The 15,587-nt window shown below is 34.8% G+C and overlaps 1 protein-coding gene across 8 annotated transcripts in view; it reads right to left on the minus strand.

Annotated features, from left to right (window-relative positions):
• The window catches only part of DIAPH2 (diaphanous related formin 2), a 266,450-nt gene that overhangs the window by 153,110 nt on the left and 97,753 nt on the right, over positions 1–15,587 (minus strand). For all 8 annotated transcript variants that reach the window (XM_069811506.1, XM_069811508.1, XM_069811507.1 and 5 more), the window contains 2 exons: positions 14,874–14,975; positions 5,397–5,636 (listed from right to left, as the gene is read on the minus strand). In XM_069811506.1, the coding sequence (XP_069667607.1) occupies positions 5,397–5,636; positions 14,874–14,975 (342 nt within the window). The remainder of the gene's footprint in view (positions 1–5,396; positions 5,637–14,873; positions 14,976–15,587) is intronic.

Consider the following 15,587-nt stretch of genomic DNA (forward strand, 5'->3'; position numbering starts at 1 on the left):
TACAGAGCAGTGTCTGTATATATGGCATTTGCAAAACATTAACAATGCATGTCACTGACTTAAGGTGTTCCAATTTATTTATTTTTAAAGATGACACTAACACTGTAGTGTGAAAAATTTCAGTTACAGGTTTTGATTCTATGGTCAGTTTTTATCTGAGAGAATCAGAATTTGGGAATAACACATTTAGTAAAAAAAAAAAATTAAAAAAATCACTAGATAAGTGTAGCCAACACAAAGCAGCTTCCAGCTGAATGTTGAAGCATCAATTCAAGTGGTCAATACTATCAGATTCATTGGGAAAGGACTAAAGACTAATATGCACAGAACATATACTCACAGTGCACCCATTCAAATCAAGTAATATACAGAATACAATGTTTAGGTCTGTAGCTCAGAAATAACATCAATATAAAAAAAATCTCCCTTTACAGGTAGTATCTTGGTAAAGCATTTAAAACATGCAAATCACACCATAACCCACTTTCAGAATTTGCCTTTTTTTTTTTTTTTTTTTTTAAAACAGGAACTTTTGTATTAAGTTTTCAGGTGTGAAGGTTAAAAGTGACAGCCAACATAAGGAAAAACTTATGTATGTTTTAACTACCAGTAGAGTGATATTTGATTGTTATAGCTATTAAAAAAACGCAACTTTCTGTTGATTTTTATGAGATCATATAACTTTTCATATCCTAGAAATTTTTCACACCTTAATAGAAAAGGGGCTGGTAGACAATTAATAAATATATACTAGTCGGTAATATTCAAACTAGATAAACAGCTTGTCCTGTACTATTTGCAGTATGGACAAGAAGTAACATAATATTGCTTATTATATAAAACACACATCGATCCAGCTAAAATACTACAAAAGCTTTATTAAAACAGAGGCATGCTTGCTGCTAGTCTTTACATTAATTCACCACAGAAAGAACAGACATTGTACCCTGCATATGCTTAAAGCAAACCTCTTTTCTTTCATTTAAATTTGTCTAGCATAACTTTATAAAACTATGAGGGTTCTCCTGTCCTTGATAAGAGATAGTAACTGCTGCAACAGGGGTTCAGAATAGCAGTTGGATCATTCATACATAGTAATCAAATGCAGCAACAGGTAAAAAGATTTACCTTCAGTGAATTACTACAGCAGCCCCCCTGAAGTTTACCACTCTTTCTGCCATATTTATATTTTCACAGAGCACTTAACACTTAAGCAATCATGAATGCGCTAGTGCATACATCAGAATAGCTGTCACTGCTTGCCAGTCTTGAGACAGCGCATGAATTCTAATGTCGATCTCTCTTATTTGAACAAAATTAAGTTCTCTGCCTTCTGCCAAAGGTTGTTTACAAATCATTTCTTTCTTCAATAACATCATACGCTGCAATATAACATCCAGAAAGATAATCTGTTTTTAAGGATTTGCAATTACTCTACAGGCATTAGCTTTTTAGCTATGACCAGAAAGGTTTGAATTCATGCTTTCTTTTCTTTAATTTCTTTATCATGTTTCAATAATGGTTGTTACACAGTAACAGACTTCTGTGTACAAAATGACGAGCTCTGTTTTAAGAACATTTATTTTATAAACCCAAACATTTATCCCAGATCAATACCTGCCTTTTTTCTTCTATTTTTTTCAGATCATAGAATGTAAGTACTACATCTACTAAACAGACAATTAATTCTAAGATTCTTCAAGGATGACCAAAAACAAATCGATACGAAAATTGGGTTTTATTGAAAAGTAAATTCATCACCTTAGGATACCTCATCAGTAAAACAACTCTATGTGTATTCTGCACGCAGAAATGCGTACACATAGACATGTGTACTACCCTGCTGACAGCTGGCTAAAAAAAAATTTAAAAAAATTAAAAGCTCTCTTATGATGGGCAGAAAGTCCACTGACATTAAAGATAGTATAAATTACTGGTCTAAGAAAGAAAAAAAGAAAACAAACAAAAAACTAACCAAAAAAACAAACCACAAACTAAAAACTTACAAACATCAAGCCTTTAAAAACCATTGATTGAATTATCCACTGGTTTGTTTCCCCTTATCCTAATATGTTTTCTGGTTATTTTATCCGAGACTTAAATCCTTGTCTTTGGGCAAAACATTAACCAGTAAAGAACTGCTAAAAACTAACATATGAGTCACAGTTAGCTAGATTCATTATAAATTCTCTTCACATAACAGGTGAAATCCTTCCAAAATACTAATATTCAGAGGATAATACTGTCGTTTAACTTATATCTTACTTTGTCCCATCAAGTATCTTACAGGGAGAGTCACCAAAAAAAGTAAAAAAAATTAGACAAAGAAATGACCATCATTTTAAAACATAAAACCAGATGGTCTTGTTTGATTGTAAAACTCCTGTTGAAGCAGTTCTTACTTTAGGCAAGTAATGTTTCAAACTGGTAAGAAATTCTTCTCCTCATTCTAAAGCTGTTAAGAAAAATTAAAATAAGTAGCAGGTGTCATGGCAAATAAACAAAAATTAGGACAAAGTTTCTTTGGCACATTATATCTGACCTCTACTCTAACAATGTACCTGACATTATGGAAGGGGGACTTCTAAATTGCAGCATCCTATTGCTCGTCATGGTTCCATACATAAAAATAGATGAGGCACAAAATATTTCACAAAATATTAAAATAAGTTAGTAATTTTTATGCTCTACAAGTATTCTATCAAAATGCAAAATAAAGGCTCCCAAATTGTTCTAGACAAGCTCGAAGACTGAAATACATTCCATGGGAAAAGAAATGAAAACACCTGAAAATTATTCAAGGAAGACCTCTAATATAGTAACACTGCCTTCTCAAATGGCCACCACACACCAAAAAAAAATTAAAAAAAATAATTAAAATAATCTTTCAATGTTCACACATCCTTCAAAATTTAGTAGCATACAGATGCCCCACAGAGCAAAAACATGTAAGCCACATGACACTGGCAAACAGACTGCTAACCTTGTTCTTGCTGTTACTTATTTCTCTTACTGTGTTCTTCAGCCAAGAAATATAAATTAGAAATTTTAATTCAAAGCAAGATTTCAGTAAACAGGACAATACACTCACCCTACCATGCTTACACATACAGAAGTTTTCATTTTCACAGTGAAGGCCAATTATTGACTAACAATCGTAAATTTTGAGACTGTTTGAATAATGTAATAAAGCTGTAAATGGCTGTAGACAGATATTAAACCCAGTGCTTATAAAAGATACTACCATCTGATACAGTTTAATATTTTGTACTATTCACAACAGTTAATAAAGGCCTTCCAGACTGCAGTCTTAGTTAATAGCACAGCGCCAATAAAGCCATCTTACTATTTTGGGTGGAAAACAGGAAGGCAGAATTTGAAAGCTATTAAACAAAGAAACCAAATGCAATTATCAGTTGAAAATAATCAATGCATTAAAAAAAAAAAAAAAAAAAAGAGTCATTACCCAAATATAAATTTGGATTCTTAGAGCAATTAAAAGAAAAAAATCCATTGCGAATACTGTGTAAACACCTCTTATTTATGAAGTTAAACATCAATGGAGTAGAAGGTTACTTCTCTAAATATGATACTAAAGCATAAGTTCAGGTACAAAACCACTTAAGAAAAAATAACTCTTGCAAAAGCACATTATTATACTAATCTATTTCAAATTAGAATGGCAAATACATAAAACAATGAAAAATGGAGGTTTACATAGCAGAAGATCTCTTTTAACTCGAGTAATAAACAACAAATTTAAATTGCAGACAATGCACATGTTACTCTGACTAGAGAAGCTTATCTACATTTCCGTTAACTTAAGTGACTTGTTCCAAGTTGGAACTTAAGAATGATAATTCACAAGGTTTAATTAATATATAGAGCTATTAATGATACAATTTCGTATCTAGATTTTGGTAAGACCACCTTTTTTGCTCCAACAACCATCACTGTCTTTGTGATTATTTTAATTTTAGACATCCCCTTATAACAAAATATACCTAGCACAGTCCACATTTCACTACAGAGAATAAACGTTTAAGTATTTTCTCTAAATCTCACGGGGAGGAGGGGAGAACACTTCCCTCAAGTATCTATCTTGAAAAGAAAAAAAAGTTAACAAATTATTTTGTTTGAGGGCAAGGTTGAATTAAATAGTCATAGATTTTTGTCTCAGTTATTTTAAATGGAATTTAACCGTAAGCACAAATAGCTATGCTTCAGCAATTACTCAGTTCAGTAGAGAACAATTTGCAGGATTACTCAATCTACATTAGCTCTGTCAACATCTGGGGGATTTGCATTGACAGCAATTCATAAATCTATCACCTGGAATGCAAGAATACCTTCTCAAATCTATGCTATGCTAGAGCACCATTCATGCACAGTCATCATTTCCCCTCCCCCTCATTAACAAGTAGTTTTCTACTGAAAACATTAATTTCCCTTCAGATTCCACTACTACCAAGAAGAAAATGCAGCACTAGAGCTATGGAAAAAATCCTTCAACCTGGCCTCTCTTTTAAAAAAAGCTACTAAAGAATGAAAGTTTTTCTCAGGTGATGGTTTTTATTTTATCAGAAGTTAGCAACATCTTTGCATTAAACTACAGCAAACACTCTTTCTCTAGTGAAATATGTCAGATTAAACTTGCTGTGCATTTGAAGTATTATTTTCCCCTCAAGGTTAAATCTCCTTGAGGTACACATCAGATTTCCTCATGGTGCCCCAAAAAGGGACTTGAAACCTGGATCCTCTGATTAGACCAAACAAAAAATAACTGAAAAATTCATCTGCAAGACTTATGCTAGCTTTCTTTTTTTTTTCCATCTGTTTACAAATGTTGCATCTCTTTATTTTTAAGATACTTTCAGAGGTACTTTACAAACTGAAATGGTCAAGTCCAGATCAATGCCTTACACACATTTTACCATATAAATAAACAAGCACCGCACATTAAATTCTGACTGCTACAGGTTCTGAAGTTCTTGTTGCATCCCATATTTTGCCACCACAATCGAAGTTAAACTTACTTTAACAATATTCATCTTTAATCCCAAATACCTATTTCTGTAACACTGCTTGAGGGATAGCTGGGGAGAAGATGGGAAGAAAGACAAGTAGCTAGAGCTATTTAATGTATTCTGAATTCTACATATACTCTATTGACAAGATGATAGTTGAACAAATTCAGATCAAAAAAGCTGTTCTACTTGCATACTCCAGAAAGAGTACACTTGTATACTCCAGAAAGTATTTGTCTATCCATTATTAAAAACAGAGGTGCAGTCAGTAAACTACATTGATTGAATGTTTTTCCCTGTGTAGGGTACTTTCTCATGTGTCACGAGTTTCATGAATCTGCACTTAAGAGTTTTATAGCTTCGTCTTACCTTGCAAAGAAAACTGATGTTAAAACCAAGAGACTGTGCATTTCTGGAGCCAGAGTTCATGTAGTTTCCAAGGAACAGCACTAACTCTAATAGTTTACTAAAGCTTTCACTCTTCTTCAGCTCTTCACAAGCCAGTGTAACAGCCATAATATCAGGTTTGATATTGTTTACGTGCTCATCAAACATAAGCCTGAAAAGGATCCCATTGAGACGTGATCGCAACATTTTCACTGAACTCATCTACAAAATAAGAAACATTAAATCAGAACATAAAAAACAAAAGTTCTTATTTATGCAAAACAGCTTATATTAAAAAAACAATATTGTGCAGCCAGCAAGACTACAGTTTCTGTATGTTTTCATTGCCTATCTTGTATTTCCAGGAATCCATACCTACCCACTGGTATTTTTCCCCAAATTATACACTTTGCCTGAAAAAATTCAGTGAAGCAACATATTGAAAATAAGAATATGCTCTGTGCTACCAAACCATCTAACTCATCAATTCTAAACTCACTGGCAATAAATGCACACTGCCAAAAAACCCTTCCTCCCAGCAAAGGAAATGTAAAACCAATTCTGCCAGTTAAGAAGAACCAAAGATCAGCCTGAAGGTACACATGGCAAACACTTCATCACACCTCCAGTGAAGTTACCCTTGAACTCTGGTATTCACCAATTTCCTAAAACTAAGCTTCTCCGGTTTTCTTCCCTCAGAAATGGTACAATAACAATCTCTCAAGCGTGTGTGCTGATACCAGCACAAACCCAGTTACACCTCATTCTGCTCAAGCTAAAGAATTATACTTTCCATTTTCAGACTCTCTTACTGAGCTGACACATAGCTCTCAACTTGCTCTTGGTCACTGGGAGAGCAACAGGGGAGAGACACAATGAGTTCTTAGGGACCCTTGTGGAAGGACATGGGAATATCTAAGTGAGTTTCAGACACAGAAGGTCAAGCTTCGCTAGTCAAATATTTGTATAAAGCCAGGTCACATTAGTACTATTGTTCATGAAATATTTTCTGCCATTGTACTGACGGGAGCTGTTAATTGTGATATTTACAGATGACATCAGTGGTACATCTAACAAGGTGTTTATTTTTGCAGGTTTTAATTAAAAAGAAACCCAAACTGGTTTTTGTTCAGTTATTATCTGCATTTACAGCAAGTTATAAAATAAATAATATTAATTCTACCAGTATTGATAGTTACCAAATAAGGTCAAAGGTATTTTAAAGATACACTACGGTATATATTTGATCCTAAGACTTTTCAAGTTCACACCATCAACAAGCCCCAATCTGTGTATCCCAAAGCATAATCAGATTCAGAAGGTAGAGAAAGAGGTTTGGCTGAAATTCATGACAGTAAGTTCTATATAAAAAGCAATGTACCTAGCTACTAAAGTAAGGATATACTTCTGGTATACCCTTTCAGTTCTGATCCCATGACATCATACTGCATACGCAATGTACTGCCTGCTTTTCAACCCCTTGTCTTCTTGTCCTTTTAAACAAATTTTGTAACACTATTGCCCAAGATACTATCACCTTTATATTTCAGACATAATATAGGACTAATTGCTTCCTGATCTGACAAAAAGATTGGCGGTTATAAATCACAATGTTCTAACATGGTAAATGACAGAGATACTGAAAAGTATCTAAAACAGTGATTCATTAGTTTAAATCCCCAAGACCAATTTCATTAGACTAGCTACCAAAATATGTCCATGTCTTTCATATTTTGCACAAGTGATCAGTAATATTTCCTCCTCCTTAGCAGCAGACTGTAACTCACAAGAGATATTTAAATTTAAAAGAAAAATACGTACTGAGAATTTTTAAACCACTTGAAAATTTTCGTTTAAATGTAAGAATGATTACCTTCCAAATCTAACTCCTAATTTTAATTAGCAGAATACAAAATGATCTCCCCCCCCAATGTACTCATTATCAGTGGTGTTCCTGAAGCATTTTGTGCCCCCTGAAAGAAGAGCTTTGTTATGTGACAAATCACAGATCTTGACTAGCAAAACAGAAAGATTTTTATGTGATCATGTCTCTGTTGCCCAAAGGTTTACCATGGTTCTTTGAGGAACCACAATTTTTCTACTGGTATTATCTACCAGACCCCGCTACCAGAAACGGCGGCAACAACTTTCACAGGAAAGACTTGTGTGGCCTGAATAATGATGAATTCATACCAAAATGAATATAAATACGAAGGCACTCCAGATGGTCTCAAACAATTCATATGATCAGACAGGAACAAGGAAAAGGAAAGGATCAGAAAAGCAGCATTTCAGCATAACTTGCGATTTTTTTTTATACTTCTCCATTGTCACAAATTTCTCTGTGAGTCTTTATAAGCCAGCATCATGCAAAGTCTTGAAACATTATTCTTCTAATCATTCTGTATTTCCAAAATATCATACTGAAAACATCTGCCTCGAAAGGATTTACCTTCACTGAGCTGCAGTAGATGGAAATCAAAATTGATCACATAATTTGCTTTAACTTTTGTAGAACAATCTCCAATTACTGTTTTTACTGAAAATGGCACAGAAAAAAGTTGTCAAAAGCTTTAGATCCTGAAAAGAGGCCAACAAAACACCTATAAGCCAACAGAACAGTGTGACTTACACATTTGTGAAGAATAATCCTTTGTAACACTTCATTCAATTTGTACTTACTTTCTTTTTTTAATGCTGTGAAGTGTCATGGAACACTGATCATTTTTTTGCTTTGCAAGGTAGTTTGACTTCCAAACCAGCAGTAAGTTTTAATTTCATTTGCTGATCTGCATAATATTTTAAAAGTACCTTAATTTCATAACAGCTGTTTCAAGTAGGTTGTTTCCTTAGAATTCAAAACAGTTTTATATTCATTATGCTCTTATCAATAGAAGATGACCACAAATGCTATTTTATTTCCTCCTTCCCCAGCCTGCCCTGCTTTCTTTCGTATGCATGTTTCTAAAAACACATGTTCAATGGCTGATAAACATGTTGAACTTAGAGGAATCTTCTGAAAATAGGTAATGTGCAAAGATTATATTCACTTAGAAAAAGGTCAAATTGCTTATAATTCTACAAAATTAGTGTCAAAGGCATATAAGAAATAACACATTCAAATAGGTGCATGTAACAGCAAGCATTAGCTTCCACCACGAATAGTTAAAGCAGCAAGAAAATGGATATTTCTTTTCCAGCCAACTGTAAGCACCGGACTGCACGTCATTATTTGCCCTTCTGGGCTTTCATAAAGGTCCTTGTCTGAATTCTCCACCTAATCAAGTTCTTGATTCAGTTCTTTACTCTTCATTATCATCATTTAATGCTCAAGCCCTGTATTAAAACTAGGACCAAAGGTTATTGGAGAAAGGCAAAAAGCACAATTAAATTTGCCTCACTTCCTAAGTAAAAAAGCTGACATTCTTATAATACGAATTTGTCAACTTACTAAGACAACTTACTCAGCCTCTTACCTATAATAAAGCTGCCTTTTTTTTTTTCCCTAGCAATGTTCTAGAAAAATTAATTCTTCAGCAGCTCTAGAAATTACAATGAGGCAAAACAAGTGGCAAATAAAATCATTTAAAGTGACTGAATGACTCTAAAGCAATGCAGGTGCAGTGATCTTATACAAGTCTTCCCACTTAATCTACCTCCCAGGAAGGATAGCTAATCCTGGTTATACAGCAAAAAAAGGGTCAGAGAATCTGCAACTCTCTACAACTACTCAGGAAAACCTATCCTCTTGCATTAACAATGAAATTACTGATAACCCAGTTCTTAACAGCTGAAGGAAGTTTTGCATTCACTAGAAGCCAGCAAAAAATCTCTCCCACTTTTTCAGAACACACACCAGAAAGGGAATTCTCTGGTTAGTTCCAGTCACTTGTTTTGTTGGTTCACTGAAGAGGTAGTTATTAACTAAAATTTGCACCATGTAACTGTGGGGTAATCTTTTTACAAGTGGTGATACTCTTCTTAACTTGAATTCAGAACTCACAATTGGTGGTAAAGTGGGTAAAAATTTCTAAACTTTTTGAAGTTAAAAAAAACAACCACAAGATTTAAAAAAAAAAAAAAACCACCAACTTTTTTTAGCCACTTTTTAAAAAGTGGTTAAAAAGCGGGAAAAGTTTTCTGAGTTTAAATACCACTAACACTGCAAAAGATTTTATTTTTCTTTTCAGCCTGTCCTCTGAGTTGACATGAAATGGTTGGTACTCACACTTTATAGCACAGATGAGACTTATGCTTTTATAATATTTAAAATGTTCAACTGGCACTGAAACCAAAAGCCAGTATCCCTGCTGAAGTTGCAGCTCTTCCCATGTCATAAAAGAATTAACTCTTAAACACAAGTTTTATGTTTAAGTAACAGAGAACATTCTGCCTAGCTTATTTAATGTTATACAATGGATTCAGTTAATCTATTTTTCTTGCTCTACTTATACATCAATGCAAGCTTTTCTTTATATGAAGTTGTGTTGCCTTTTTTGATCCCAGGATATAACTCCAAAAACAGTTCCAATAACTAATTTAATGAATATATAATGGTTTTCAACATTTCATCTAAATGAAAATGCAATTCTAATTTTCATTTACATATCATCCAAATATTAAGTTAATCGGTCTCTTCTAACAACTTAATCATTTACTAAGTATGGTTTTTCTACATAAATTTTAAACAACTTATTCAAACCTTTATTAAATTTGATGGGCAGTGATTATCCCATTAACATCTCTTAATAATTAACACACCTAAATTTACATACAAATAAAGGGTACACATTTTAAATATTACTTAAGATAGCCTTTCTGTCTTCTATTCCTAAACATATTCTTCTTAACATCACGGTTAAGATTATTATTAATGCAAAACACTGAAATTAATTCAACAAATAGCAAAAAAGGACTTCAGTCAAGTAAAGCGCTTAAAAGTTTAGCTGCATTTCTTCCACATTGTTCAATTAAATCAAAATCGGAAGCAAAACCAGCATTTTAGTAGTATTAATGTAGTTAGAGGCCTCTAAAAAGAACACAGAATCACTACCCATAAAGAAATGTAGTATTTTTTTATTAAACCAGATGGTAATGTTCAATAAGCAAACAAGCTTTGGGAAACTTAGTCCCTTCATAAGGCAAACATCACCATTTGGAGATGTTTGATTAAGCAATTTTTTCTAACTAATGTTCCATTAAATACTTTTACATTCTTTCTCAACTTTTTGTAGTTGGTCATTCCTCAAAAGAACTGTGTATTGGGTCTGCATGGCAAGGTTTTGGTAGCAGGGGTGGCTTCTGTGAGAAGCTGCTAGAAGCTTCCCCCATGTCCGACAGAGCCAATGCCAGCCGGCTCCGAGACAGACCTGCTGCTGGCCAAGACCGAGCCCGTCAGCGATGGTGGTGGTGCCTCTGGGAGAAGAGATTTAAGAAGGGGAAAAAAACCTGCAGCCGAAGACAGCAGTGACAACATGTGAAAGCAACAACCCTGCAGACCCTCAGGTCAGTGAAGGAGGAGGAGGAGATGCTCCAGGCACCAGAGCAGAGATTCCCCTGCAGCCCGTGGGGAAGACCACGGTGAGGCAGGCTGTCCCCCTGCAGCCCAGGGAGGTCCACGGGGGAGCAGATCTCCACCTGCAGCCCGGGGAGGACCCCACGCCAGAGCAGGGGGATGCCCGAAGGAGGCTGTGACCCCGTGGGAAGCCCACGCTGGAGCACTCTACGCACACTTAATACACACTACTTACATATTGGCAACTTCGTTAAATACTTCTGTTTTACCACTACATCAAGACAAAGCAAAAGAACTATTCCTTCTAACCTGTAGTCATCTGGAAAGAAATAATCTTCCGAATATGAGAACAAAAACATTCTCCAAGTGTTCTCATAACCTTAAGGTTTTTTTTACTATCTCAATACTTCACATTTGATGACAGAAAACTTAGGTTTTACACTGACATTTACACTCATTGTGCAGACAATTCATACACAAACAGTTAAACTAGAGTATCAGCTACACCCTTCCGCTTATCAAATTCACACTTATCCAATGAGGATGAAGCTAAATGTGTGGCAAAGAACGAAATAAACTTTTTTTGCACGTTTTCTTTACTTTACAAAAAACATTTCCACTGCCTTGGATGAGCCTTTTGGTATCTATAATAATTACACCTTGAATTTATTTTCAGTCTTTCATTTCCAGCAGCATAACAGCATATACCCAAAATGAAAAAGCCGTTAGTCAACTACAACCAAATTAGTGCAAAATTCAAAACCTGATCCTGCCTGTCCTATGACCTGCCAAAATTTCAGACTAGGTGATTAATGAAGTTGCAGACATTAATGAATCTATCTCATAATACCTTCTGCACAGAGGTGAAACTGGGGAAATAATTTTATCTACAAAAAAACCAGCCAGCACATCATCTCTGCGTAAGTGGTCAGATACAGTTATCCCAGTTCTTAAAAACCATATGCTTCTATGCAAGTCTAGGCAAAGCACACAAACCTTGGTAGTAACAGAATAAACTTTGACTAATCCTGTTTTACTGGGTCTGGCTGGAATGGAGTGAATTATTCTTCATAGCAGCCCGTAGAGTGCTGTGTTTCAGACTTGTGCCCAAGACAGTGCTGTTAACACCTCACTGCTTTACAGCATTTGCACAGCGTCAAGGCCTTCTCCGCTTCTCACTCTGCGCAACCCAGTGAATAGACTGGGGGCGTGCAAGAAGCTGGGATGGGACACAGCCAGCCAAATGACCCAAACTAACAAAAGAGATACCCCATCCATATAACGTCATGCTCAGTAATAAAGCATGGAGGATGGGGGTTTAGGTAGGTTAGCCATCATTTGCTCAGGAACTGACGCTACATCAGTCTACACATGGGAGATGGTGAGTGATTCCCTTTATTTCTTTGCCTTTTTTTTTTTCCTCTTTCTTCTTCTTCTACTTATTCACTTCTTGAACTATTTTTATTTCAACCCATCAGTTTTCTCACTTTCACTCTTCCTTTCTTCTCCCCCCACCCCACTGGGGATGGGAGGGGAAAGTGAGTAAGCATCCACGCAGTGCTTAGCTGCCTACCAGGGTTAATCCACGAGACCTGTTCTTTTCTGAATAGCTGCTCTTGACTCTGTTATCTGCTGCTGCCTAAAGGGAAGGTAAGAGAAGATGGAACTGTAGGATTCTTGAAGGTGCATGCTGATAGGACAAGAAACAAAATACAAGACGGCGCTCAGGAAATTCTGACTGTATATGAGGAAAACACTGTTGACCACAAAGGTTGCTGAATATTGAATGCAATGCCACGGTTACAGCTTTCTTCAGCAGAAGGGTAATTTACTACTACCCACCATAGAGCAGCATGATGGGAGGATGCAGATAAACAGTGTACTAACCCAGAAATATCTTTATATAAAAGCTATAGAGAGGAAAGCAGTAAAACTGAATAGGGGAGAAATGCGGAAGCAGATGCGACAAGGTACATATGTTTATAAAAGGGCGATGTGTGGCAGGAGAAGGGATTGACTTGGGAAAGGATCCAAGTTCTAAAGATCAGGGGTGAAACATAAAGGAACTTACAGCAGTAAAGCAGAGAAATATCTATAAAGTCTTTTAAATCAAGGCCATTATGCACAATTTCCTGAATTTCTTTGCTTATTTTAAATAGTTAACTGAATAGCATTCATAGACATCAGAGTCTTCATTTGTCCTAATGCCTCCACCTTGTTTGCTTGCATTCTGTGTTTTCCTTAGACACATTTCAGATATTCTCCTGGCACAAAATCTAAGTAATTTCCCACTTGTTTGGCATTATTTACGTGGGAGGGAAATAAGGAAATATTCATTTATTAAATCAGCCACTCCCTGGCATCCCTTGCTCATTGCCATTTCAAAAACAAGCAGAAAGCAGAGAGTAGACAGGGCAATTGTTCCGGCCTTCCTGCCTTCCCAGGGATCACAAGCCCATCTTGTTGTAGGGCTGAAAGTACTACTGTTGTTTCATCACATTGTTTTAGTCACTCTGAAAGTGTGTGTTACATGACAAAGAGGGAACCAAGTATTCATCCAGTGCTTTCAAACAGATTTTTTTTATATACATACACATATATGTATATAAAACATAATATAGAATATATGTATATAATATATATGCATATAATATATATCCATAAGTTTTAATCTCCATCTAAAAGGTATTATATGAACATATTATACTGTATTTTAATATACTGCATGCCATAATTCCTTCAAGAAAAGTACCAAACATGTGTAGAGATTTTTAGATTGTTACTCATCAATGAATAGATAGTAATGTTTTACTACTGCAGACCTTGCAATAAGACTAACCAATGTATCACACTTCCACCAAAATTCCTCATCTTTGTTTTGAAATAAAACATTTTCACAACTTTATGCCTTTTATTAAAAAAATAAAATCAATAGCCTAAAGTTTTTCATAAGACATCATTAATATCTTTCATTTTCTAAATCCTCTACAAAAATCTCATTAGGTCAAATTATGTTCCAATGTGTCCCCATCCCCCAAAATCACTCAAAAGACACTTCTGAAGCCAAATTATGCTCAAATCAGAGCTTTTTAGTAAAAAGCTGTTCCACTCTTTCCTCTTAATAGACCTCTATTTCTGTTTTAATACATTTTAATGTACATAACACCATAAAAATCCAGCAAGAACAAACCTAGCTCCTGTGGAATTAGAGAGAAATTCTAAACACATTACAGAAGCCATCATTATAATCTTTTAGACTGACAAAGTGAAGTGAAAACAGGAACTACTTTGCCTAAGGACCTATCAGGTCTTTGGAAGACCAGAAACAGAAAGTATCATACAATTAACTACCAGCATATATTAGGGTGACTTATGCAAATTTTATAATTTCTTTTGGAGACAGGTTCTAGCCATCGTAAGACTTGATAACCCTACTTCCGGAATAGATATATGTATTGAACACTAACAAAAGCAACAGAATATGATCTACAATTACAGTTCTAACATGAAACTACACCTCTTTTTTTTTTTTTTTTTTAACTTGACATGAGATATTATGGGCATATTAACTCTTTCAGGTATTTACATTTTTTGATACAGCAGAATAAATTTATCAAAGTTGTCAATGCTATTCATTTATGGGGTTTTTTATGAACTCTTGGAAATTTAACTACTTGAACCTAGAGTGTTCTCCGTAACTGTTTAATAAACATACAAGACAAGACAGTAAGACAAAAGATTGGTCTGGCACAGGAGTGCCTGTTGCTCTTAATTGCATACCATAATTTCTTCCAGAAAAACACCTAATATGTAAATAGATGGTAACTTTTTCCTACTGTAAAACTTGCAAAAACACTAACCAAAATAATTTAAACCTAAAAGTTTTCTTTTTTATCTATTTGACAAAATAGAACTCTCCAGTTAATTATTGCACTAATACATACCACAACTCCAAATTGTTCTGGCTCAGCAAGATCATTATATTCATCCTTTAATTCAGCTAAGGCATTGAGTTCTGTCTGCTCCGGAAGATTCTTCACTAGGTTCTAAAACAAACAAGGCATTATATTAAATTTGTTGTATTAAACTAGCTGAGATCTTAAAATAACACACTTAAAATACCACAACATGGAAATGCATGAGGAAATTATGGGAAGCTTATTTTATTTACACAGCTTTAACACTATATAAACATCAAATCAAATCAGTAATTATTTAATACAGACATCAGCACCTCTGTTACAGTCTCTAATTTGAAGAATGTCTTCTCAGTATTAAAAAGTTAGACAAAACTCCTTGTTGCTGTCAGACCCTGAAGAATTACACTCCATCTACAATCTTATTTTGCCCTTGTGATTATATCTTGCTCATTAAATATTAATCAAGAAATAACTGGTCTGTGTAAAACAAGGCATAACTACCTAAAAAAACAAAAAACTTTAGACATTCAAAATAGTTGTGCACGAACTTCACTTAAAAACACCTTACACAAAAAAAAGCAACATCTCATAATTGTACAGATGGCAAATATAATGAAACTCAGCAAAAAGTAGAACTTGCTTGATATCTTACCCATGTCCCCAAAGAAAATTGTATGATTATATGATCTTAACATCTCTAAATACAGACATGCTAAATGTATAAAATATTTATATTAA

Source organism: Haliaeetus albicilla, chromosome 23, assembly GCF_947461875.1.
Source record: "Haliaeetus albicilla chromosome 23, bHalAlb1.1, whole genome shotgun sequence".
In the NCBI taxonomy this organism is placed as follows: domain Eukaryota; kingdom Metazoa; phylum Chordata; class Aves; order Accipitriformes; family Accipitridae; genus Haliaeetus; species Haliaeetus albicilla.